The sequence below is a fragment of the Macaca nemestrina genome, chromosome 4, assembly GCF_043159975.1.
Source record: "Macaca nemestrina isolate mMacNem1 chromosome 4, mMacNem.hap1, whole genome shotgun sequence".
Lineage (NCBI taxonomy): Eukaryota > Metazoa > Chordata > Mammalia > Primates > Cercopithecidae > Macaca > Macaca nemestrina.
In genome coordinates, this window is record NC_092128.1 from 98,179,145 (window position 1) to 98,206,698 (window position 27,554).

The window sequence follows — 27,554 nt, forward strand, 5'->3', positions numbered from 1 at the left end:
TAAAAATACAAAAATTAGCTGAGCGTGGTGGTGTGCGCTTGTAGTCCCAGATACGTGGGAGGCTGAGGCAGGAGAAACACTTGAACCCGGGAGGTGGAGGTTGCAGTGAGCTGCGATGATACTACTACAATCCAGCCTGGGTGACAAGAGTGATACTCTGTCTCAAAGAAAGGAAGAAAAACGTTATTTGAGGACCTGCAGTATTTACTAAGTGCCAAGTATTGAATACGCATTACCTCAATTCAATACACAGCAGCCTTCCAAGGTCGACAGCAGCATCGCCGCCCCAGGTGGTTCTCATGTGCAGTCAGACTTGAGAGCCACTGATGGGTGAAGTTTGTTAGCAAATGTCATGGTTACTGAATGCTGGGGCTCACCAGCCTGCTTCTTCAAGGCCTCAGGTTCACCCTGGAACCCTGAAGCTGACACCACAGATGGTAAGGGAAGACTCACAGGAGGCCACATCTATTCATGGATGTCTGGGAAGCCGCCAGTCCCATGCCTGCCCCTCCTGGACCTGCCTGCTCTGGCCATGGGTCTGGAATGGAATACTTGAGACCCGCCAGTGCTGATGGCACTCTTAGGTTGCCACTCGCCAGGAACATTCTGTGGCTCAATATTTGTCAAGAAGGTGGTCAGTTAAAATGGAACCTGCTTAAGAGAAAGAGCAATTATTAAAGCACCAGTGTGCCGATTGTGGAGGCTGGAGACTGCAAGTTTATATGGCCAGAGAGAGAGGGGCCTGATCTGGGTTTTTCCCCAAAGCTTCACCGGAACCAAAGCCACATCTCCGGCCCTTGCATGGTTATTCTCCCCTTGGTGCCAAGAGGGGCCTTGTGCTGGGCTCTGGGATGCCTGTCAGGCCTAGCTTCAAGCGCTGGGTAGCTAGCAGAGGGCTGTCCAAGCTCCTAGGCTGTTTCCTTCTCTGCCTCCTTTACCGCCCACATTTTGGTCATTTTGCTGCTCATTAGCACCTCCTCCAGAAGGTGACCTGGTTAAGGGGAGGAGGTGAAACTCAAATCCAGCAATTTTCCTGCCTGTTAGCAGCTCTTATAAAAGTCTTGATGGACAAGCAGGTTAATGCTGTTGGCTAACCCTGGAGGCTCCAGCATCCCCGTCCAGGGGCTGCACAGGGGCTTGCATTTACTGAGCACCTACTGGCATCACTAGAGCAGCAAGTGATGTTCTGTGAGGTACTGATGAGTTCACGGAGCACTTTGGAACATATGGTTCAGGTGATCCTCACAGCAAGCTTGTGGGGTCAGTATAATTCTTATCTTATTTTACAGATATGGAAGCTGAGACTGGGAGAGGCAAGTGACTTGTTCAACATCCCACAAACCACAGCAAATAAGTCCACCAGGAATGTGAATTCTGATAGGAACTTGGAGTCCAGATCCTACTCACATTACTGTACCACTCTGTTTTTCTACCCGGTCACATTCGGTGTGAAGATTTCAAGTTCCCATTCTCGATATACTTCTGACCTGATGGGGGAGGAATGGCACCTTTGAGGTGAAAACCTAAAAAACAAAAGGGAAAGGGAAATGTGAGATCACAGCTGCTATGAGGAAGATGAGACATCAACAAACCAGTGAGAAGGAGGAGGGGATCTCGAAAGCGGTATCAGAAATGCACTTGAGGCTGAGCGCGGTGGCTCATGCCTGTAATCCCAGCACTTTGGGAGGCTGAGGCAGGTGGATCACCATAGGTCAGGAGTTCGAGGCCAGCCTGGTCAACATGGTGAAACCGCATCTCTACTAAAAATACAAAAATTAGCCAGCATGGTGGCAGGCACCTGTAATCCCAGCTACTTGGGAGGCTGAGGCAGGAGAATTGCTTGAACCTAGGAGGTGGAGGTTGTAGGGAAAGGAGATCATGCCACTATACTCCAGCCTGGGTGACAAGAGTGAAACTCTGTCTCAAAAAACAAAACAAAACAAAACAAAACAAAAAACACTTGGAAAGTGGGGGGCATTGTGAAAGAGCCCAGAGGAGGTTCTAGGCAGGGATAGGAAAGCTGGGGGCAGTGAGCAGGGGCAGGGGACTGGGTCAGCACTCCTAAGGAAGGAGACCTTGCAGGATGACAAGAGTGTATGGTGCAGATGAGAGTGTCGTGGGAGGCATGGCCACTGTGTAGTGTTAAGGCGAGTGCCAGGCTGGGGAGGCTGCTTCCTTCACAACTTCTACAGGGGTTTGAGCAGATCAGGTCTGGTTGGAGCTGTGCTCCAGGAAAGCCAAGTAGCAACTGTGCGTGGATTAGGCCAGAGGGGACGGAGTGGAGGCAGGGGAATGAGTCTCACTAACGGAGAGGGAGAAACAAAGGAAAGGAGGGGCCTGACCAGCAGAAAGACATTGTGCAAACCGAATTCTCTCTATGACTGCAATGAGCTCTCTCGGCAGTGCCTGTTAAACTAGGCTGCAGGGCTTCCATAATGTTACCTTGTAGCATCAAAGGGCTTAGTTTCTGATCCCCAGGTGGCTGACATATCTGTCCTGGGATTTATAATTTTTGTAGAAAAACTAAGATTCCTGATAAAAGATTCAAATCTTTCAGTAATAATTTTAAAACTCTCAAACTTTCTCTAACAACTTCTTCCAGGCTCCATAAATGCAGCTGTGATTAGGCTCTTTGAAGAGAGGTAAGTGGGGGTACCTGTCTTCTACATAATACTCCAGAAAATTTCAATTCGTTACACTTCCTCTCACTAGCCTCTCAGGTATATAGTTTTATGTCTTAATATAAGTCCCTAAAATAAAATAAAAATAAGTCCCTAAAATAAAATAAAACTGGCCCACAAAATATCTTTAAAATTAATGTTCAGTTCCTCATACTCACCTTTCCTTCTTTCTCTCCCTAGAATAGGTCTGGCAGTAAATAAATTTAGAAACTTTTTTTATTTCCTGACTTAAACTGACATTTGCATTAGGGAGCAGGTAAGAGTTTTGTTTTGGTGTATGTGTGTGTGTGTTTGTTTTTTTGTTTTGTTTTGTTTTTGATGGAGTCTCGCTCTGTTGCCAAGCTGGAGTGCAGTGGTGTGATCTCAGCTCACTGCAACCTCTGCCTCTGGGGTTCAAGTGATTCTCCTGCCTCAGCCTCCCGAGTAGCTGGGACTACAGGCGCATGCCATCACGCCCAGCTAATTTTTGTATTTTTAGTAGAGACGGGGTTTTACCATGTTGGCCAGGATGGTCTCGATCTCCTGACTTTGTAATCGGCCCACCTCGGCCTCCCAAAGTGCTGGGATTACAGGCGTGAGCCACCGCACCCAGCTAAGAGTTTTTTCCCATGTTGCATTGAGATTTTTTATTCTGTAGTTCCTACAAGCTGTGATAAATTGAAGAGTGGCCAGCGGCCCACCTCTCAGGCCTCTCAAACTGCCTGCCGGTCCTCAGAGGGTCAGCCTTCTGAGTTTGGCCTCCCCTGCTGAGGGTCAGCCTTCATGCAGATCATTTGTATCCCCAGCCCCTCGAGCTGATCCAGAGTCCAATTCTAGGCTAGCCAGTGACCTGTGGAAGGTTGGGAGCAAAACATTTTATTGGACCGATCAGATTCTAGCTCTTGAGAATTGAGATGGAGGAAATCAGGCATCAGTATGAGCTGAAGCTGAAAGGAGATGCTGATGCAGAAAGGGGTTGGAGGGGCCATGATGGACCACGTCAAAGCTTAAGTTGTGCAGCAGCAGAAGCCATGAGGAAGTGCTGAAATGTGGTCCGTGAAGTGGGGAGAGTGGAGCAGACACAGGAGCTAGGGGCAGAGGGCAGCCTGTCCCTGGAGCTGCCTCCAGATCTTGCTTTCAGACTCCAGTTTGGGTCCATGTATATCCCATGAGTAAGCCCTCTGCTTCTTGGAGTGCTCTGGGTCTAGGATTCTTTCCTCGCAAAGGACATCCCTTCAAACTAAAAACCTGCCAACAACCCTAAACACCAGCATCTCCTGACACAGTGCGAGCTGAGGGATACTCAGCAGCTCTTCTTAGACAGGTCTGGCTAGCAACTGAGGCTCTGCATGTCTGTCATGGCCCCAGGTGCTGCCACTCCCACGGCCCCCAGTTCACAAGAGCAAGAGAAAGGGTGACTTGCGTGAGCAACCCTGTTACTCAACTAGAAAGAAAGAAATCCCGATCTAAAACAAATAAAACCAACAAAAACTTGATTTCCAACTGATCTAAAAGGCAGTAAAGAGGCAGAATAAGTGATATTTCCTCACTTTTTTCCCCTTTCTGTGGCATTTGGGGAGAGGAAGATGCTCAAATCTGGCACATGACCAAGCGCCTCTGAGGCCTCAGGTCCTTAGCATCTTGAGGAAAGCTTTTTTCTTTAATTTGTTTTAGAGAAGAATTCTTGGGTTTTTAAAAAAATCTGTTCTCTGGTATCAGTAAATTTATCCAGAGAGGATTTTTTTTTTTTTTTTTTTTTTTGGCTAAATGGATTGGTCTTGAATAGTTTCTAAGACTCTAACAAGAAAGTGTTAGATTTCACTAGAAGGTAGTATGATGGGATATGGTAATCATTCTGAACTCAGCAGTAGGCCTCCTGATGTGCAGTTTCCAAACATGCTGCTTTCCATTGCCGCTGAAGTCTGTTGAAGTTTTTGATGCATATTTTGCTTTTAAAATGAGAGAGCTGACTCTTGACCGAGTGACTGAGTGCAAATGGTAACATCAATTTCCTCACACATATTTTCCTATTCTAACTTCAGGCTAGATCAATGTTTGCCCTCTTCAAATACTGGAAAGGCTCCACTGGGATAGAGGTAACAGTGAGATGGGAAATAAAGGGAAAACAAAGAGTACATTACAGCAAATACCAAAGTCAAACTTGGATCTGGTTCAAAAAAACCAAAAGGCATAATATAAAAATGTAAGCTTGAAAAATATCCAGTAGACTAAACATTCACTCATCCTGATAAAAAAAATAAAAATAAAGGCCTTGCCTTGGTGTCTTCTGGGCTAAACTCTTGGGCAATGGCTTTTAGTACAGTATAATTTGTTAGCATTTACTGCCGGTGATAAATTACGAGGCCCCACCATGAGATTTTACTGCTTCAGGTAGGGTGATCACAGCTTTCCAAATTGTAAATTACTTTAGCAACTACTTGGGACAGAAGGAAGTGAAACAGAACACTTCAGCTTAGAAGACCATTTCTTCTTATTCCTCTACCCTGGTGCTTATCTGCATGGAATGCCTGGGTAAAAGCAGGCTTTAAAACATCCCGCCATCCCTTGCCTGATCAGCCTTTTTAATTGTCTTGAGTAAACTTCAAAGCCATCTGTTAGTTATGCAAAAGATACCAATACAACTCACCTGATGTTAAACACAGTGCTCACTGGAAGCACCACATTTTAGGTAATCATATTTTTCAAATGCTGCTCTTGGACTTACTAATCCATACTTTGTTATTTAACCAACTTCTTAACAGAGTCTTTAATCAAAAAGGTCACTACAAGGGTAAATTCCTTAAAACCCCACTAAGATAGTGGAAGCTACGTATACGATATAAATCAGACTATTCAGATCTGGGACAACAGAGTTTTAGATATGTCACACTGATTGTGTCTTTTGAATGTGAAATCAACACACCTTATATAATAAACATTTCTTAAGGAGACAACAAGACAAAGTATTTGAAAATGAAACTCACTTTTATTGAGTACCTTCCCTGGGTCAGATGCTTTGTATATGCTCTTTCATCTCACTTAATTCTGCCAATAGCTCTACAAATTGCTTTTCCTATTTTGTTTTAATTATTATTATTTTTTTTAGAGACAGGGTCTTGCTCTGTTGCCCAGGCTGGAGTACAGTGGTGTGATCATAGCTCACTATAGCCTCAAACACCTGGGTTCAAGTGATCCTCCTGCCTCAGCCTCTGAGTAGCTGGGACTACAGGCATGTGCCACCACACCCAGCTAATTTTCATTTTTATTTAGTAGAGATAGGGTCTCTCTATGTTGCCCAGGCTGATCTCCAACTCCTGGGCTCAAGTGATCCTCCTGCTTCAGATTCCCAAAGTGCCTGCCTGCTTCTCCATTTTATAGATAAGGAAACCAAGCTTCAGAAGTGTTAAGTAGTTTGCTATTTATTGGCAATTCAGGTACTCAAATATAAGTCTGCTGTATTCCAAAGCCCCTATTCTATTCTCTATGTCCTAAGATAACTATTCTACACAATGGCAGCTCTCTCTCATCCTCTTTCCTTCCCAACACCATCTTCCTGTCTTCCCCTGGCTGCACACAGTAGCTCTATTTTACTGTGATCTCTATTTACATTCCATGGCTCTATTATGCTGGAAGCATGTTTGGCTGGCTATATGCAGTTATTTGTATTCCCTGCCTAGGGCATTTATTAAGCATCTACTATAGGTCAGTAACCAGGAGAGCTGTGGATGGCTGCAAGTGACGATGGATAGATAATTTTCACCAGCCATTTCATGCCTTATTGACAATTTAACAGTGGTAGGGAACATTCCAGGGTTCCTATGGTTCATTTTTTCCTCCCCTGAGACGGAGTCTTGCTCTGTCACCCAGGCTGGAGTGCTGTGGTGTAATCTCGGCTCACTCAACCTCTGCCTCCTGGGTGCAAGCAACTCTCCTGCCTCAGCCTCCCGAGTAGCTGGGATTACAGGTGTGCACCACCACACCCAGCTAATCTTTGTATTTTTAGTAGAGACAGGGTTTCAACATGTTGGCCAGACTGGTATTGAACTCCTGACCTCGTGATCTGCCAGCCTTGGCCTCCCAAAGTGCTGGGATTACAGGCGTGAGCCACCGTGCCTGGCGGTTCCTATAGTTTTGTGGTGGCTCTTCCCACTTCACTGCCACCTCCAAAGCCAAACCTCTTCACCAGCCGCACTGGGCCTGGCAAAGCTTAGCTAGAAAGAGCCCAATAAGGAGACCAGGGCATGGAAAAGGATCTAAATCACTTGTCAATACTATTATATAAAAGAAGCTAAGATGAATGAATACATTTGTAAATATTTCGGTGTTTAATTATAAATGAGTGTTTTTAAAATCAATTGGCAAATGATGCTCCAGCAAGACTTTTATCAGTCTGCATTCCCATCAGCTATGCACTAGCTGAGTCCCTGGGTTTGCAGACATTTAGCTAGCAATCTCCAGTTTGGTTTAGAGTGATGTCTGCTTGTCTGGCAGCTTCAGAATTTCTAAATGGGAAAGTCTCAGGGACAGGGATCTCATTGGGTGGAGGTGGGAAAGTGCTTTGAAACTGCATCTGCATAGCACTTTACATGAGATTGACAAAGTGTCCATTTTCCACATCAAAGAATGGGGTAGGGGAGGATTGCACAAAAGACAGGACTTAAAGCCACCATTTGCCCCACTGGGCTGAGCACTCACAGCCTTGGGCTGCGCCAAAGCCCCAGCTCTTGAGTGGAATTCATTCAGCAAGATTTGTCTCCCAGAATATGACCTTGCAGACCACTGCTTTTGTCTTAGCAGATATAGCCCATAAGTCCAGCACATTTCTGACTTATCTTCTGCCAAGTTTGAGAGAGCCAGGCTTTTCGTATTCACTCTCTCTACTGGGTCCTATGGCATTAGAGAAAAAAAATCTCCCACAAGCAGATTCAAATACCCTCTTGCTAACTAACCAGAAACCATTTGAAGTAGAAGATGGCTGATGGCAGTCTTGTATTTATCAAGTTTGCTCTTCACCAACTGGCTTCTTGGTTACCAGTAGCTCATAATAAGAGCTTGTAAGTTTTAGTGAGCATTTACTATGTGGCAGACACCAGGCCATGCCCTGTACCTACACTGTGTTATTTAAGCCTTTCAATTATACCCTGGGACAGTTACTATTATCCCTATGTCATGATGAGAAAACTGGCACTGAGAGGCTGAGCGCAGTGGCTCATGCCTATAATCCTAGCACTTTGGGAGGCCGAGGCAGGTGGATCATGAGGTCAGGAGATTGAGACCAGCCTGGCCAACATGGTGAAAACCCGTCTCTACTAAAAACACTAAAAATTAGCCGGGTGTGGTGACACGTGCCTGCAGTCCCAGCTACTCAGGAGGCTGAGGCAGAAGAATTGCTTAAGCCCGGGAGGTGGAGGTTGCAGTGAGCCGAGATTGCACCACTGCACTCCAGCCTGGGCAACAGAGCAAGACTCTGCTCAAAAAAAAAAAAAAAAAAAAGAAAAAAAGAAAACTGACACCGAGAGAGGCTAAGTCACCTGCTCAAGTCCACACTAGAAAATGGTATTGCTGGGTTTAGAACTCAGGCCTGACCTCTCCGGGGCCCACCTTTTAATACAGTGTTGAAGGATGTGGGAGGTGAGTAGGGCAGCAAAGGATGGCTTTCATCATTATTTTCAAAAGTTGATTATAAGTTTGTAAAATAAAGCAGAGTGTTTAGACATATCTCACTTAGATATATTAAGTGAAATGAGATTAAGCCGTTTCTGGTCTTCTGCTATGGTGGGCTTCTGTGTTCTCTAAGCTTGATTAACACAGCATTTCAGTGTTAACGGGCTCGTGGCTCCAATCAAAGATCCTACCTGCTGGTATTCAGATGCAGTCACTCTGAGAGCAAGGGCATTTATTAAGCATCTACTACAGGTTAGAAACTCTGCTAGTGCTTTATGTGTGTAAAGGGATGTTTAGAGGGCCTCTTCCTGATGCCTTGGAATTGGTCCTGGGCCCATAATAACAGAGGCTATGTGTTCATGTTTCTAACTCAGGGAAAGCTTCCAAATATTGGGGCCAGGCTTCCTAAGACTTGGCAAACCTGCCTCACTACAGTCAGTCCCTCATTTCCTCCAATCCTTCCTGCTTTAGAGCCCATGGAATGAGGATCCTGGGAGCTTTGGCTTTGCCTGTGTTCCTGGACAGCTAAAGGAAAGGGAATTACTAGTTCCTTAGTAATTTTATTAGTAATTCAAGAGAATTACTAATAAAAACTGGGGCCATCTCATTCATTTGTTCCTTCACTCATGCACCAAACAAATGCCGTGTGTGGAATGCATCCAGTGTGCCAGGTGCTTGTGATACCTCAGTCACAAAACCATGGTCCGTGCCCTCATGGAGCTCGTGTTTGAACATCTTCTCAGGCAGTGGACATGCTCATTTGCCTCATGCCAGCCTGTGGTAGAAATGCAGGTGCTGCCACGCATCAAGAGGTCTCCTCAGTGGGTAGGTGGGTTGGAGCCTTCTTGTCAGTGCCCATCTAAAGGGCTCCTTCCAAGCAGGAGGTCCCCGCCTGTACAAAGCAGGTCTGCGCCCCTATGGAAGTTGAGAGAGATGTGGACAAAGGCAAGCTGGAAGAAATTTCTCCATCAGAAAATAGTGGGGTTGGGGAAAGGTGCCAGCAAGAGGGACTGCAAGGCTCTCTGAGGCCTCACATGTGGTCCCTTGTGAGATACAGAATACCCCCCGTTTTCCTAGGGAGGGATGCAGGTGTCTTACCTGGTCGCAAGTAGATTTTACTAGAATACTCTCCCTAGCCATAGTCACAAGCAGACAAACTAACAAGGCCTCCTCTTCCTCCTTAGCCTAATTAAATCCACCTGGAGAGACAGAGGGCATGGCCTCCCTTTACACCCACTATCCATCTGAATTACCTGGACAGGACCCGGAATCTTGATCACGCCAGTATGAAATTGTCCCCAGGCTCTCTTCTAACACTTCCCAGAGCTGCACTGTGTCTTCCTGAGTGCAGTGGATCCAAGGTGACATTTACAGGAGAGTGCTGATTTGATCTCGCTTCTAGGAAGCAGGGTAAGGCTGAGGTCCTTGGCCTTGACAAGGCAGGACCCAAAGGCCAAAGGTTGCTATTTAAACCCAAGTTTCCAGCTGACAAAGTTAATGTTGCCAACGTTGATAATATTTAAAAAACATTTCCCATAAGCAGGATGCTGCTGCTGCAAGCCAGACAAAGAAGCACCCACTGTCCCCCGGCAGTTCACTACATGCTTGGAAGTCAGAGTAGAAAACTTCAGAGATCACTTTGTTTTACTTAGAAACTGCTTATTTTTCAAAGTTAAAAATAAGCAGTTTCCAATTTTTTGTTTCTACTGAGCTGCTCTGTTTGTTATCTATTAAGTGATCAAAATAGGCAAAGGCTTGCTTTCGACATTTTTTCTTTTTCTTTCTTTTTTCTTTTTTTTTTTAAAGATGGATTCTTGCTTTGTTGCCCAGAATGGAGTGCACTGGTGCAATCCCAGCTCACTGCAGCCTCTGCCGGTAGGGTTCAAGTGATTCTCATGCCACAGCCTCCTTAGTAGCTGGGATTACAGGCACGCACCACCACGCCTGGCTAATTTTTGTATTTTTAGTAGAGATGGGGTTTTGCCATGCTGGCTAGGCTGGTCTCGAACTCCTGACCTCAAGTGATCTGCCCACCTCAGTCTCCCAAAGTGCTGGGATTACAGGCATGAGCCACCACGCCCCTCCTCTTTGAACATTTTTCTCACTCCAACATTTAAGGAAAAAAACATTTTTCTCACTCCAACATTTCTTAATTACTGACAGGAAGGTGATTGCCCATTTTTCTGAAACTCAAAACCAAAAGTGCAGTAAGATTGATCAGAGGATTTGCTCTCTCTGGAAATACTGTTCTTGCCATCTTCAAGCAAATGGCGGCTCACTGCTAGAAATTTCAAAACCTGTGCTTAAACTGCCAAATTCCTTTCCTCTGCTGTTCCCATTTCTCTGTAATGATGGCCCCAGAAGGGAGGCTCGGTGCAGGCAGAGGCTCACTCTGCCTTGGGCAGCATGGAATGTCTCACCCTTGACACACATACACACAGCCAGGTTCTAAGGAGGTCCTCCATAAACATTTGTGGATACATATTTGTGGTCTGCGTCTGCAGTGCATTTACCTTCTCTATTATAATTCACATTAGTCCTCCTTTGTCTCTCTAACAATAGAGAAGGGTAGGGAAACCTTTTTTGTAACCTAATTTCAAACTCATCACCTATTTCTTTCATTACAACCTTCACTATTTAGAGCAAGCAAAGCAAGTCTTAGGTCATCATTTTCCCATTAGTGAAGGACAGCAAGCGTTCACTTTATATGAATATTCTTTCCCTTTCCCACAAAGTAATGATCTAAGACTTATAGCTAGCGGGGAAAAATGGTGTTCTTCCCAACCTGGAAATGGCATTGCTCATTAAGTGACTGAGGCTTGCTGAATCCTATGCAAATCAGTCCTGATGAGCCTTTAACTAATCTGTTTACAAACCAGACCTGCTAGACAGGCCTCAGTGATTTTCTATCAAAGCAAAAAGCACTGCTCTTTATGGGGATCTGGCTGTCCCTGAATGGGTAGTTTAAACATAGACTCTTTCCTTCAAAGTAAGATCAAAGGCTTTATGACTCCTAAATGAGTGCATTATTTCCACTTACTACCTTCTTGTTTGCAATTTGTGTTTATTAACAGCACTGTCTCAGGTTTACTTTGTGACTTACTAGTTTCTGAAAACAGTATGGCAGTTTTATGGACCACAGTATACATTTGTGGAGATTATGTAGCATATAATACATAGAATGGCCCATCAGACAGGACATTAGGCAAAGACAGTTCTCTGCAGAGATGACAATGCCTGTCCATGCAGAATACATTCATGATTTTTTTTTTTTTTTTTTTAAAGAAACCATCTGGCATAACAGGGCTAACACAAGAAAAGATTCCCCAACTCTCCAGATTTGATAACTCTTTGACCACCTTAGAAGAATTTTCTTTGAAATTTTATTTCTTTTGAAGAGAGTAAGTTCCTAAAGCTGTATTGTTGGTGAGGGAATGCCACTAGTACTTTTCGAGGAGAAGCACAAACAGGTTATTTTAGAGAACAAGCAGATTGTTTTAAAAACAACAAAGATTCCAGCATGTAACTAACCACTTAAGAAACCCTTCTTTTAGTCCTTCAGCCAGCAGCTTCCCAGTGCGAAGACAGAGGTCTCTATCGTCCCTGGTCCTAACACAGAGATTAGAACCCTGTCCTTCACTCCCACTCTCCAATTCATCTTAGGAGGATAAAGCTGCCAAGAAAATTGCATCTTTTAAGATTTGTAGTGACTCAGGTATACAGGCTTCAAGGTGTCACTGACCTATAAAAGGGACTAGACTAAACTGCAATGAGTACGGTGCAATGCAGGGAATATCCAGCTTTGGAAGGGGCAGCTTTTAATGTCACTAGATGGTCCAGCCAGAAATTAAATGGGATGGCCAGGAAAGGCCATAATCAGGGACCAAGCCACTGTTCAAAGTCATATCAGTTTTTAATAGATTTTTTTTTTTTTTTGACACTGAAGTGAGCATAAATTCACAAGGATAAAAACACATTTGTCAGAACCCCATGGACAGACCCCTACCAATCCAAAATGAATTGGGCTGAAAGTGGCAAGCTGGACAATAGGGAAACTAAACCCATCGTAAATCTTCTCCTTAAAAGTCTCTTCCAGCTTATCACCTTCTAAGCGTCCTTGATGGCCCAGTTCTGCCATTGCAACTTTGAAAAAAAAAAAAAAAATCAGAGACTACGTATTAAACTCAAGTCAGAAAAGCACGCCTGCACACACAAGCAGAATCAGAAATTATGTTATAGAGGCTGGAGAAATAAGACATTCGAATCACAAAGTGACAAACACAAAAATTTTTAACTTGGAGATATGATGACTCCTAGAACTCACAAGAGGAAAGTAGTCTGAACCGGAGCGCATTAGGCTGTAACTGTATAATAAAACATGTTAATGAACATTTATACTGGACTATAATATGGCAGTTGAGGTACAGGATATAAAGATACTCTCCCTCTCCAGCAGTTTGTTTTATGTTTCACTCTAGGGTAGTAGTCTGTATCCTGACTCTTGTTTATGTTAACTGTTTGCATCTCTTTGTCTAAGACATAGATGTTTCATCTCTGAGACAGAGGGTCAATTCTAGGCAAAGTAAAAGCCAAATAAATGAGTTAGGAGTTAACTAGTAGAGCATACTTACATTAGTGCAAATAAGCTATCGGGTCTCCCTGGTCATCTTGGCTCATTAAAGGAACAAAACTAAACCAAGCAAAGAGAATGAATCATGTTTATAGAGAGTGGTCCTCAGGTCAGGGTTAAGGTCATTAAGAGGAGGGATGGAGAGATGAGATGAAAGCTGCATTTGCTCTGGAGTCTCTGGGATTGGAACTCTAAGGTGAAGTTTCTGGAAAAGGTCTCAAATAGTCTAAAATTACCATAGACTACTTCAATTCTATCCATAAATGGTATACAAACGAAGTTCAAGAGGCACAAAACAAATGTAAAAGACTGGTGAACTTGATATCATCTGAACTCCTCACAGGGGATGAAAAGCTCCATCTGGAAGTGAATTAACTCTTTCAGGGCACGAGGCTATCTCTTAATGGTGCTGGGAGGAGGAATTCACTTCCAAAAGGCCCAGACCATCATTTTTACAAGGAGAACTGGCAACAATTATGCTCAATTCATATGATTAAAGGGAAAATAGTGAAAAGATTTTAAGTTTTGATTTGACAATGTCCATGAGAAGTTGTCCACTCTAAAATCCTGTTTAGTATTGACACAGTATTTATTCTAACCTACAGTAATCCAAACTCTAAAGTATTTTAGGCATTTATCATTTTTAATGACTACAGCAAATGCCAAATTTTGTCCTTTTGAAGATAAAATGCTACACTCAAAAAGTCATGGGATTTGCATCTACAGCAAGGGCTGAGAAGCATACCCCAAACCTGCTTTTGATTTTATGAGTCTGGCTGTGAAGAAGGTTTCCATAGTTTCTTCCTCTGCCAATGTCATTATTTCACAGAGAGGCCTGCCAAAATGCAGCTTGAAGCTAAGCTTATGTGTCAGGTTTATTCAAGTGGCTCATTCTAGATGAGCTTTCTTGCTATCTCTTTACCAGGCATGACGGACCATCATTAATAAAAATGTATTGATCTCTGAATCTATTCCTGGCTATAAAAAAAACCTTAATAAATGAGATGGCTATATGAGCAATAAATAATACCTAACCAGAGAGAGTCCAAAAACTGTCAGAAGCACATGCCTCATGTTTTCTTAAATCCTTAACTACGGGGAATCAGAATTTTAGAGCTAAAACAAACCTTAAAGATCAATGGAATGCCCTCATTTTAAAGAGAAGGAAACAGATCTACAACACACACAGCTTAGTGCTGACCTAGGACTAGAACTCAGGTCTTCTGTCTCCCAGCCCAGGAACCATTCTTGTAACCAAGCCATTCGAAAGCACTCCCTGTAGGCTGGTTGCAAAGGGCTTCTGATTTACTGTGTTTTCCTATTAATGCTCTAATCTGAATAAAGAAGTCTTCATCCCCTTTAGATATTCTTGAATTATTAAGTGATGAATACAATTACATAGCAAAAGGTCATCTTCAGTCTGTCTGCCACCAATGAGAGACGACTCCACTTGCGCATCGGTATGATGGACACGCTAGTTTATGGGTCTGACACCTTGCATGGAATGTTACAAATCCCTATGATGTCCTTAAGCTCCCTCTTCAATTGAACTGAAAGATGGCTAAAAACCCCACTCAGGCAGACGCCTCTCCATTGGCTGGCCATTTGAGAATGCTCAAGGGTGCAGTTACCGCAGCTGAGGCTGGTAGTAACTCGCGCTGTTTTCCTGAGCAGCAGCAGGCTTCTGACAGTAGCCTGGGTAGAATTTATGCACATGGATAATTTTGCCCCATTCTCTGCTCGGATTTGCCTTTCTTCCCCCTACAATGTGGACATATTATACACATTTCTGATTGCTTAGAAAACAAGATTGAACTTTGTGTAATGTGAAGAAGGGCTGAGTGGGCCCAGTTCATTTGGTGTTCGCTTTCATGTGGACTGGGCTGTGGCTGAGCAGTGTGCTCCATTATAATGGTGTCAGATCAGCAGGATGGCAGAGTCTCTCAAACACCTATTTACAGATTCCCTTGAATAAATCAAACCTAGATTCTTCTGAGATTCACCTCATGTCTCAAGGTCTACATAGCATGTTATGTAAGATGACATTTGCAACTGCTGTGCTCCATAAGGGGAAATAGGTGCATGCTTTACTGTAGGCAAGTACATAAAAGTTTAGACTAAGCTTGCTACCAAAAATGCATACTTTCTCTTTTCCAGAATTTCTCCAGTTTTAACAGCATAAGCTAAACTTTTGACTAATAAACTTGGTCTGCTAAGCAAGAATCTTTAAGAAAATGTTTATGCAGTCAGTAATTCCCCTAACATAAATGTAATGCCCGAGCTTTCACTCATTCATTTATTCAAACGCTTATTGAGCTCTTACTTAATGCTAGGTGCTGAACTCAACGCAAACCTCAAAGCTGACAGGACATATTCTGTGCCGTCCAGGAGCTCACAGTCTGGTGAGGAAGACAAATGAGCAAACCTGGAAATATAATGTAACAGGGCAAGTCCTGTGATGAGAAAGATATCAACAAGGAGCTATGAAAACAGAGTGGCCACAACTGAGTCTGAAGTAGCTGAGGAAGGCTTTTTAGAAGATAACAGTGCTGAACCAGTCACAGTGCCAGAAGGGGCGGTGAAGGGCATTCCAGATGGAGGAAATGACATGTGCAAATGTACTGAGGTGTGCAAAGCATGGCAGGTTTGGGAAAAGACGTACTGTGGGCAGTGTTGCCGGTGAAATAGAAGCCCTAGCAGGAGGGTCTTGGAGACCAGACTGTATCCTAGACTCAAACATTCTAAACAGGGGGTTGGCTGGATTGGCTTTCAGTCTTAGAAAGACCTCTTCTGCAGCAGTGCTCAGCAACTGGGAAATAAAACCAGGCTGGTGGCCAAGAAGCAGCTTTAAATCTAGAGTCAGAAAGCTTAGTAGCCGCCAATGGCTGGGGGCAGGGAGAATGAGGAGTGACTACGAATGGATCCAAGGGATTTTGCAGGGGTGATGGAAATGTTCTAAAATTGAATTGTGATGGTTGTAAAACTCTAAATGTACTAAAAGTCATTCATTATATAAAAGGAGCAAATTTCATTGTATGTACACTGTACCTTTAAAAAGCTGTTAAGAAAAATAAAAGGTGTCACTGAAGATACTGAAGTACCCTAGATCAGGGGTCTCCAACCCCCAGGCCAAGGACTAGTACTGATCTGGTCTGTGGCCTGTTAGGAACTGGGTTGAAGGGCAGGTGAGCGGCCAGCCAGTGAACAAGCAATACTGCCTAAGCTCTGCCTCCTGTCAGATCAGTGGCTGCATTAGATTCTCATAGGATCCTAAACCCTATTGCGAACTGCACATGTGAGGGATCTAGGTTGTGCGCTCCTTACAAGAATCTAATACCTGATAATCTGAGGTGGAACAGCTTCATCCCAAAACCATTCCCCCAACCACGGCCCATGGAAAAACTGTCTTCCACAAAACCAGTCCCTGGTGCCAAAGAAGTTGGGGACTGCTGCCCTAGGTAAGAACTGGTGAGGGCCTATAATAGGCACTAGATATTTAGGATTAGCTGTGGAGATTGGGTGGAGGAGTGGAGGAGTCAGGGATGGGTCCTGAAAGCCTGGGAGAAGTCATGGGGTAGGACCAGAAGGAGAAGCAGGGCTTTGGGGGAAAATGAGGAGCTCAGGTGTTGATATGCTGAGTTCAGGTCCTGTGGAATGTACACCTAGAGCAGTATTTCTTAAACTTTGCCTGACTCGTATTTTGGGCAGGATAACTATTGTTGTGGCTGCTGTCCCATGCATTGTAAGAGGTTTAGCAACATTCTTGGCCTCTACCCACTAAATACCAGTAAAATGGACAACCAAAAATGTCTCCAGCCATTGCCATGTGTCCCCCCTGGCAAGCAAAACTGCCCCAGTTGAGAACCACTTATCAAAAGATCTTAACTCATGATATTTTCCTTAGGCTTTTTAAAAATTGAGATGTAATTCACTATTTTCAAATATACAACTCAGTGATTTTAAAATATATCCACAAAGTTGTGAACCATCACTATTCCAGAACATTTTCATTACTCCCCTCAAAAAACTCCATATCCATTAGCAGTCATTCCCCATTTCCCCCTCTCCAGTCCGTGGATACCACTTATCTACTGTCTCTGTGGATTTGCCTATTATCTGATACTTCAGATAAGTAGAATCATACAATACGTGGCCCTTTGCGTCTGCCGCCTTTCACCTGGTATGTTTTTAAGTTCATGCATGTGGTAGCATGGATCAGTACTTTATTCCTTTGTATGGTCAAGCAATCTTCCACTGTGTGGATATAATAGTTTGTTCATCCAATCATCAGCTGGAGGATATTTGGATTGTTTCCACTTTTTAGCTATTATGAATAATGCTGCTATGAACATTTGTGTATAAGTTTTGTGTGGAGATATTTTTTTCCTTTCTTGGTTATACATCTAGGAGTGAAATTGCTGGACCATGTGCCAACACTGTTTAACCTTTTGAGGAACTACCAAGCTATTTTCCAAAGTGGCTGCACCATTTTATATTCCCAGCAGCAATGTATAAGGGTTCCAATTTTTCCATATGCTTGCTATCATGTGTGATTGTCCTTAACTTACATCTTTTGTTTTCATTTCCAGAAAGCATTTAATATTAAGCTAGACTGTTTATGACAACTTCACAGATGAGAAAATGAATGGTCAGTAGAGGGTGGCTTGCACAGGGTCACACGCAGAGGGAATTCCTTTCCAGCACAAATATTTTGTTCATGTTGAAAACTGTATAATTAATTACAATTCTATTCTTCATGTAAGATGCTGACAGGCTGAAATGTGATCTGATCTGTTTTTGCTGGTTCCTTTAATTTGAGGAGATTTGGCCCAAGTTAAACCCCTTCCCTCTCAACTACTCAAAATATATCATTTAGCAAGTATCTTCTCTGTTGTGTCATTACTTTCCCCCTCGTTACTGGATCATTCCACTTCCATCCGTATAATCCCATAATATTTCCTATTTTAAAAATATAATAAAACTCTTCCTGACCCCTTATTTGCTGCCAATGTCTATCCCATTTGTCTGTTCTCCTCTGCAGCAAAGCTCTTCAAGAATTCTCTAGTTTCCAATTCCTCTCCCATTCTCAATCCAGGTCTCATTTCCAAGACTCCACCAAAACTCTTGAAAAAGTCACCAGTGATAGCTCTTTTGCCAAATCCAAATGACTCTCAGCCCTATTACTCATCAGATCATCATTCCCTCCTTAAAATACTGTTTTCATTTGGCTCCTGGGACACTGCTCCCATGTTTTTTCCCTACTTTGCTGATCTCTCCTCTTCAGTCTCATTTGCTTATCCCCCCCCCCCCATTTTCCTAACCACTGAAGTTACAGTAACACAGGGCTCAGTCCTTGGACTTTTGTTCTTTTCTTAGATGTCTATTAGGCATCTCATATAAATCCCTGACTTTTTTCTCCTAAACTTCCTACAGTTCTCCCCAAATCTTCCTCCCACGATCTTGCCCATATAGGAAATGGCAACTTCTTTCTTCTACTTTCTCAGGCCACTGACATGGGGTTATCCCTGACTCCCCACTTTCTCTCTCATGCCATCCATCAGTTAGTAGCTCTGTTTTGTAGGTTCAGAATCTAACCACCTCTTGCCTCCTTCATCATTTTAACATTCTGATCCCAGCTACCACCTCTCAACTGGATTATTACTATTGCCTCCGAATTGGTCTCCTTGTTTCCAGCTTTGCTCCTACAGACTCTTTTCCACACAGCATCCAGAGTGATCCCTTTAAAAAAGTAGGTCAGATCACATCAATCTGGTGAAAAACTTTCACAGGCTGCTTGTGATAGGTTGTTTGCAAAAAGACAACCATAATGCCCCTCTTTGTGTCCACACTCTCATGCAGACCCCTCCTATGCTGATTCTGGGCTTGGCTATGACATTTGCTGTGGCCAAGGGGAAAGTACAAACATGAAGCAAGCGCAGGCTTAGAAAGTCAAGGATTGTCGTCTGCTGCTGCTGGGATGCTTCCAGCACTATGTGAACAAATTCATACTAGACTCCTGGAAAATGCATGACCACATGGAGAGAAGCCTCAACCATTCCAGCAGTCCCAGCTGAGCAAAGCCAAACTAGAGACTTTAGCTAGAGATGAGCTGGTCTAGACCAGAATAATATGGCCAACCCACAGAATCTTGAAAAACAATACGTTTGTTGTTTTAAGCCACTAAATTTTGGGGTGATTTGTTATCCAGCAAAAGCTAAGTGATACATTGCCCATTTTGCTCAGAATAAAAGCCAGCGTCCTAACATACACTGCAAGGCCCCGTATGATCTGGCTACCCTCATTATGAGCCACTTCACTTATAGCCTGCCTGTTACTCCTCATATTCAGCAGTGTCCTACCTCAGGGCCTTTGTACTTTCTGTTCCCTTTGCCTGGAATGTTTGTTCCTCAGGTACCTGCATTGCTTACTCCCTTACTTACCTCTGCTCAATTGCCACCTTATTGGAGAGAACTTTCCTTATCACCCTAAGAAAATACCCCAGCACTCCCTATCCATCCCCCTTATTCTGCTTTTTCTTTTTAGTTCTTACCTGAAAAATACATATTTCTTGTCTGTCACAAACACATGAGACACCAGAACTTATGCTCTGCAAGGGCAGAAATCTTGTGTCTTGTTCATCACTGTATCCCCAGCACTTTTAATAGTGCCTGGAATTTTTTATCACCAGGAAAATGATGAAAGCAATAATACTTCTGCCAAATTTGGTGTCTAGGTCTATTACCTGGAATGTTGCTAGAGGCTGAGGTGGGAAAAGTGGTGACTGTGCTCCATATTGGGGCATGTTACATTTAACACAGGCTGAATTCCTAGAGAGAGAACTGATGACCTAAAAAACATTCAAACGAATACTCAATAAGGATTCAGGTAAAGCAGCAAAACACTGGCTTGCCACTGGCCAACTCAGAGCTTTGTTCCTTTTGACCTCCCCTCCTTTCTCTTTATTCCCATCCTTTCTCCATTAATGTGAACGTCAGTTTGTCAGATCATTAGTTCACCAAATGATGGGGAAGAAACAAAAACCAAGAAAGTATTACCAGTATAGAAATTTATTTGAATTCAAAATAATATGGCTATATTTATAATAATATAATAATTATCTAAAGCAAATATCATCATTGGCTCTGAAATGGGTCTAAAGATGTCATTCTTTTCAAGTCAAAAAAATACGTAGTAAGAATGTACAAGACAGAAAAAAATACAAAAACAAGTCTGCTGAGTGTTGGGAGTTGGTGAGGGATATCCTACCATATTGTGACTGAGTCCAAATAGAAAACATGCTGCAACAGTTCTCCTGCTTTATCAGCTCCCTGGAAAACAAACCAGTAACCCTGGTAGTGCAGTAACCATTTGGTTAACAGCACAAACTTCCTGATGGACACAGATAGTAATTCACTGCATATCCCTTCTCTAACTTCTCTCTTCACACCAATTCCTTTAAGATGGGCTTCATCCGGTTGACAAAAGATTTGCTTTTATTTGTAAAGTAAAGCAGATAATATCCTGATTGGAGGATTCAACGATTTAGTTGAGGATGCTCAGGGATCAAACTTTGTAAAAGGTCAATTCAGCTAGTTAGCAGAGACTATCAGTGGCTTGCAGAAAAAAAATTCAGATGTTTGTTAAAAAGACAAAAAGAATAAGTGGTTAAAAATGGGTGAAAAAATCCTAGAGATTACTGTGACCTAGACAATCAAAAGCAGATAGGTGACCTTTGATTAAATCCATTTACTTGTGGAGTGAGCTAGAAGGAGGCTCCAAGACAGAGTTTGGTTCCCAACAGTGTCCGTGGCCAAAGGGCACACTCAGAAGGTCTCCTCCTCTCGTAGGAACTGGAACACAGATGAGAAGTCTTTCTTTGAGTAGCCCTTTGCACACATCATCCTGTAGATCTGATGGGCCAGACTGCCAAGAAGGATTGGGGTCTTTGTGCTGGTAGCAGAGTCTTGTGCCAATCCCAGATCCTAAATCAAACAAGAGGAAGAGAGAACACATTGAGACTGGTGGTAAAGGCTCTTTAGAACTGTGGTTCCTAATGTTTTGGTTTCAAAGAAGAAAAAATGTAATCTGAAAAAATAAGATAAATACTATGGTAAGTTAACATTTTTTAGTAAGTGCTTTCATATAATTGCAAAACTGCTCCAGACAGAAACCTTGATTTCTCTTATATTTTTCCACCTTCCACAATACCTGTTTGTTTCACAGATTTGAAGAAGAAAAAAATTTCCCTGTGTAATCTTATCTGTGGAAATCTGTAAGACTGACAAAATTTTTTTAAAAGATTCTTAAATGAAAACAAAGAGAAATAAAACTGCAAAACAGGAAACAGTTACAAATATTACTTCATCCAGTAAATATTTGAAGTGTGCTGACAATGTGCCAGAAGCTGGGATAAAATGATGAGCAAAACAGCCACAGCCCACCCAAACTCACATTGTGTTAAGGAGAAAGACAAATAAACATGGTATAATTGGATAGGAGGAGTACTATCATGGGATCCAAGGAAGCAGGGTCTGGGGTGCTAGGAAAGGTGAAGAGAAAGAGACAGTGAAGCACAGACCTGGAGCCAGGTGAAAACATCGGGGTGGCAGGGAGGTGGTGGGCAAGGAAGAATGATCCTGGCAGACGGAACAGCAAATGTGAAGGTTTGTAAGAGAGAGAACAAGAGGGAGAAATGAGTTCAGCATGATGAAAACAAGGAGTGGGGGATGGGAAAGGAAATCAGTCTGGTTGAGGCAAGCAAAAGCCAAGGCATCTGGGGGCTTGTTAGACAAGTTGCAGGGATGGACTTTAATCTCGAAGTAACTGAAACTACTACAAAAACTTCAAAGTAGAAGTGACACAATCAGGATTTTACATTTTAGAAGTGCACTCTTGCTTTGTTGTGGAAAATAAAGTGGAGAAGATCAGGCTGAAAGACAAGATCAGTTAAGATGTATTTGTGGTACAACACACACGAGGCTCAGCCAAGGTACTGCTAGCAGGGGAGGAGGGATGGATTCAAGGCATATTCAGGAAGCAGAATGAACAAAGGTCATGGGGAATGAGGGAGAGTAAGCCAAGTATGGGCACATCTTGTCTGTCTGACTATGCTTCACTTTATCATGCTTCACAAATAATGCATGTTTGTTTTTGTATTTTAATAATCAAAGGTTTGTGGCAATCCTGCATTGAGCAAGTCTATTAGCACTGTTTTTCCAACAGCATGTGCCCAGCCATGCAGCTGTCACATTTTGGTAATTCTCACAATATTTTAAACTTTTTCATTACTATTATTTCTGTTATGGTGACTGTGATCAGTGACTTTTTTTTTTTTTTTTTTTTTTTTGAGACGGAGTTTCTCTCTTGTTGCCCAGGCTGGAGTGTAGCAGTGCAATCTTGACTCACTGCAACCTCCACCTCCCAGGTTCAAGCGATTTTCCTCCCACAGCCTCCTGAGCAGCTGGGATTACAGGCATGTGCCACCACACCCGGCTTTTTTATTTTTAGTAGAGTTATTTTAGTAGGGTTTTGCCATGTTGGCCAGGCTGGTGTTGAACTCCTAACCTCAGGTGATACACCCGCCTCGGCCTCCCGAAGTGCTGGGATTACAGGCATGAGCCACTGCGCCCAGTGATCTTTGATGTTATTATTGAAACTGTTTTGGGGTGTCACAAAGCGCATATAAGATGGCAAACATAATCGATAAATGTGGTACACATGTATTCTGACTGCCCTGCCGCTGAATGGCAGCTCTCTCTCTTTCAATCCTCAGGCCTCCCTATTCCCTGAGACACAAAATATTGAAATTAGGTCAATTAATAACCCTACAATGATCTCTGAGTGTTCAAATGAAAGCAGTCAGCTGTCTCACAATTTAAATCAAAAGCTAGAAATGATTAAGCTTAGTGAGGAAGTCGTGTAGAAAATCAAGACAGGCTGAAAGGCAGGGCAACTAAAACAAACAGCAGAATGCAAAGAAAAAATTCTTGAAGAAAATTACAAATGCTATTCCAGTGAACACATGAATGATAATGTGTTACTGCTCCCTATTGGCCTTACTGCTGATAGGGAGAAAGTTTGAGTGGTCTGCATAGATCAAACCAGCTACAACATTCCCTTAAACCAAAGCTTAACCCAGAACAAGGCCCTAACTTTCTTCAATTCTATGAAGGCTGAGAGAGGTGAGGAAGCTGCAGAAGATGTGTGAAGCTAGCAGTGATTAGTTCATGAGGTTTAAGCAAAGAAGCCATCTCCATAACATAAAAGTGGAAGGTGAAGCAGCAAATGCTGATGGAGAAACTGCAGGAAGTTATCCAGAAGATCCAGCTATCGCTGATGAGGGTGGCCACACAAAACAACAGATTTTCAGTGTAGATGAAACAGCCTGCTGTTGGAAGATATCATCTAGGACTTTCACAGCTAAAGAGAAGTCAATGTCTGGTTCCAAAGCTTCAAAGGACAGGCTAACCCTGTTGTTAAGGGCCAGTGCAGCTGGTGACTTGAAGTTGAAGCCAGTGCTCATTTATCATTCCAGAAATCCTAGGGCCCTTAAGAATCACGCTGAATCTGCTCTGCCTGTGCTCTACAAATGGAACAACAAAGTCTAAAAGAAAGTGCATCTGTTTATGGGATGGTTTACTGAATATTTTAAGCCCACTGTTGAGACCTACTGGTCAGAAGATTCCTTTCAAAACATGACTGCTCACTGACAGTACACGTAGTCACCCAAGGGTGCTGATGGAGATGTACAAGATTAATGTTGTTTTCATGTCTATGAACACAGCAACATCCATTCTGTAGCCCATGGATCAAAGAGTCGTTTTTCAACTCTTACGTGAGAAATATTTCGTAAGGCAATAGCTACCATATATAGTGATTCCTCTGACAGATCTGGGCAGAGTAAACTGAAAACCTTATGAAAATAATTTGCCATTCTAGATGCCATTAAGAATATTTGTGATTCATGGGAGGAGGTCAAAATATCAACATTAACAGGAGTTTGGAAGAAGCTGATTCCAATGCTCATGTATAACTTTGAGGCCTTTAAGACTTCAATGGAGAAAGTCACTGCAGATGTGGTGGAAACAGAACTAGAATTAGAAGTGGAGCCTGCAGATGTGACTGAATTACTACCATCTTGTGCTAAACTTGAAGGGATGAGGAGTTACTTCTTATGGATGAGCAAAGAAAGTGGTTTCTTGAGATAGCTCTACTCCTGGTGAAATGACAACAAAGGATTTAGAATATTACACAAATTTAGTTAATAAAGTAGCATCAGGGTCTGAGAGGATTGCCTCCAATTTTGAAAGAAGTTGTACTGTGGGTAAAATGCTATCAAACAGCAGCACATAAATCTTCTATGAAAGGATGACTCAATCAATGCAGTAAACTTAAACTTCATTACTATCTTATTTTAAGAAATTGTCATAGCCACCCAACCTTCAGCAACCACCAACCCTGGTCAATCAGCAGTCATCAACCTCAAGGCAAGACCTTCCACCAGCAAAAAAGACTTATGACTCACTGAAGGCTCAAATAATTGTTAGCATTTTTTAGCAGTAGAGCATTTTGAAATTAAGATACGTATATTGTTTAGACATAATGCTACTGCACACTTAATAGACTACAGCATAGTATAAATGTAATTTTTATATGTACTGGGAAACCAAAAAATTTGTGTGACTTGCTTTGTTGTGGTTGTCTGGAACTGAACCCACAATATCTCCAAGGTATGCTTGTGTGGTATCTAGGTATATGTATTCTTACTTTTTCTTTTTTTTTTTTTTTTTGAGATGAAGTCTCGCTCTGTTACCCAGGCTGGAGTGTAATGGCACGATCTCAGCGGACTGCAATCTCCACCTCCCAGGTTCAAGTGATTCTCCTGCCTCAGCCTCCTGAGTAGCTGGGCTTACAGACGCGTGCCACCACGCCTGACTAATTTTTTGTATTTGTAGTAGAAACGGGGTTTCACCACGTTAGCTGGACTGGTCTCGAACTCCTGACCTCAGGTAATCTGCCCACCGTGGCCTCCCAAAATGCTGGGATTATAGGCATGAGCCACTGCGCCTGGCCGTATTCTTACTTTTGAATCAGAAACAAACAAAAAAACCCACCCTCAACTGGGAGAAAATAGCACTGCAGAAATCTGAAAGTTAGCTCGTCTAAAAATTATTTTCTACAGTTGACAGCACAGACTTTCTAAAGTTGAGATCTCAAATAAGAGAAGGATGACAATCTGCTTTTCAAATGACTTAACTAATTTTTACATATAAATCCATATATTAAAATTTTAAAGCAGGAAGATGTATTTGGAAATCTATTATCAATGGGAAAATCCTCTCTTCTTTTGTGATGCATATATGCACTGCCAGTGTATTATCAACAATGAGAAAATTCTCACTGCTCTCATTTAAGAAGTTGGTAAATTAACCTAAGTTTATGATGAACCAAATTTTACCAGCTCATATAAACAAACCCAAGCGCGCGTGCACACACACACACACACAGCCTGCACACACACACACAGCCTGGCCCATTCTTCTCATCCAAAAGGCCAGGAATAAAAATGAACAAGATATGGATTTTCATCTAAGCTAGGTTTTTACTCTTTTAGTGAGAGTGAATATGCTACTAATTTTGCCTCTTCTATGAGACATATGCTTTATTAAGAGAAAGAGAAGGAAAGTGTTATTAGACCATGAAACATTTTTCCTTCTCTCTTGGTTAGTGTCTACATTTACCATACCTTAGCCATGAGTGTTGTTCCAAATCCACCCTGATAGTTATTAGCCGAGGGAACACCGTCCATCACTCCAGGCACAGGATTGTAAGTGTCACTTGACCAACACCGTCCTGAGCTCATGTTTAGGATTTTAGCCAATAGTTTTGGGTCAAGCCCTAACCTGTCAAAGGTCAAAGAAAAGAAGTGTTAAGTGTCAAAATGTACAAGTCGTGCATGACTTATTTATGTATGGGGATGCTCCATCTTCTCTCTCCATTTATTATATGTCTTCTAAAATCTAAGCAGATTGATATGAGAGTGAACAATCCAATTTTGAATTATAGGGTACTAAACACTACTGGTTAAATAACATTTTTGAGCCAGGACCATTTTGCATTTAGAGAAAACCTATGTTATCCTATTATTAAGAAAAACTAATATATAATTGCATAAAAGTACTATTGCTTTATCACACTCATGGGTTTTCTGATCTTTGGACATTACTACATTTATGTGTCACATAAGAACCTTAAACCAATATGATAATTTAAATTCTACATTCTTTACCCACAAATGATATATTTCAGAAAGAAATATTGACAGATAAATGATGCATCATGGGAGTCTGTGTGAATGCATTTATATGTATGTTTATTCCTTTAGTTTTTATGAGAATAAATGCAAGAGATGAGCCAGGAGCTGTAAACGAGCTTAAGAAAAGTTATTATAAAAGAAGACTTTTTTGCTGCAAACTTTTCCTTACTTATTAAATCTTTATTAGACAATCTTGCTTATGAAGCAAGTCTGCACAGAGTTGTGACATATGCTATCTATTCAGAGACATGCATTATAGTTCTGGGTCAACTGCTGATAAGGTTACTGATCCTGATAAAACAAAGCTTGCCCAAGCGGAAACATCATTTGTTCTATCACTGGGCTGATGGCAGAAACGGCTGTTCAGTATGGACCCTAGAAAAAATAGAATCAAAATGCTCCATTACTTGGATTCTAAAGATATAATGCAGTTTGGGAAGCACAATTTTGCTAAGTATCATTGAATCAAGTTTCAAATAAAACTTTATACCTAGCAATTTATTTGGTTTCTTTTATACACAGAGCCATTATGAAACAATTGTCATAAAAGCTTTCTACTTTTTCTTAAAACCAACCTCTTCCAGAAAATAAAAACACTGAAAAGAGACACTTATGTAAATGTTAAACAAACTATGCATCTTGGCATGCTTAGATTGTTTTGTGTGTCTAAAACACGTCTGTTTATTTCAAAATCTGAATATCATGGCCAATAAAACTTTTTTTTCAGATGCTAGAGCAGGGGGCTGAGGCTAACAGCCAAAAATATGTATGGTATTACCACATAATACAACTGTTATGTAATCAGGCTTTCAAGGGGTAGCTGTGGTTCCCAGACTGCTATGTGGCATATCAAGTATCTGAATTCATATGGTGGCCCATGTTATAGTGATGGGTTTTACTAAGGATTATAACAGATACAGAAACTCAGTCTAAATCGGCTATCATTCATTCTGTTCAACTGTAGATTGCCAGAGAGAAACCCAACAGTTTCATTCATTCTTTTATAAAGATCCAAGTTCACTGCATGTATAGTTTGCTACTGATGCTTGCTTTCTCCTTTTAAATAAGATTAGGCTATCAGTATGCTATTGTAGTATATCACTTAGGAAAAGATAAAGCCAGTGTGCTTAGTGAATAATTGTGAAAAGTAAAACCACAAATTAACAATTAGTTAATTCGTTATACCTGGAAAGTACAAATGTTCAAGAATGCATACATCTAATATGCTCCATAAGGAGAAAATACTTTTAAAGACTCCAAAACGTCGCTTTCTCCCTCCACTTGA

At 42.1% G+C, this 27,554-nt stretch overlaps 1 protein-coding gene and 1 long non-coding RNA gene across 2 annotated transcripts in view; one reads left to right on the forward strand and one right to left on the reverse strand.

Moving 5' to 3' along the window:
• The window catches only part of LOC139362826 (uncharacterized), a 228,188-nt gene that overhangs the window by 138,121 nt on the left and 62,513 nt on the right, over window positions 1-27,554 (forward strand). The gene's annotated exons all lie outside the window — the stretch shown is intronic.
• LOC105475770 (3-hydroxyisobutyrate dehydrogenase) overlaps window positions 20,006-27,554 on the reverse strand; it is a 140,693-nt gene continuing 133,144 nt past the window's right edge. The window contains exons 7-8 of the mRNA XM_011731255.2: window positions 25,700-25,856; window positions 20,006-20,936 (exon numbers count right to left, since the gene is read on the reverse strand). Of these exons, the coding sequence (XP_011729557.1) occupies window positions 20,778-20,936; window positions 25,700-25,856 (316 nt within the window). The 3' untranslated portion in view covers window positions 20,006-20,777. The remainder of the gene's footprint in view (window positions 20,937-25,699; window positions 25,857-27,554) is intronic.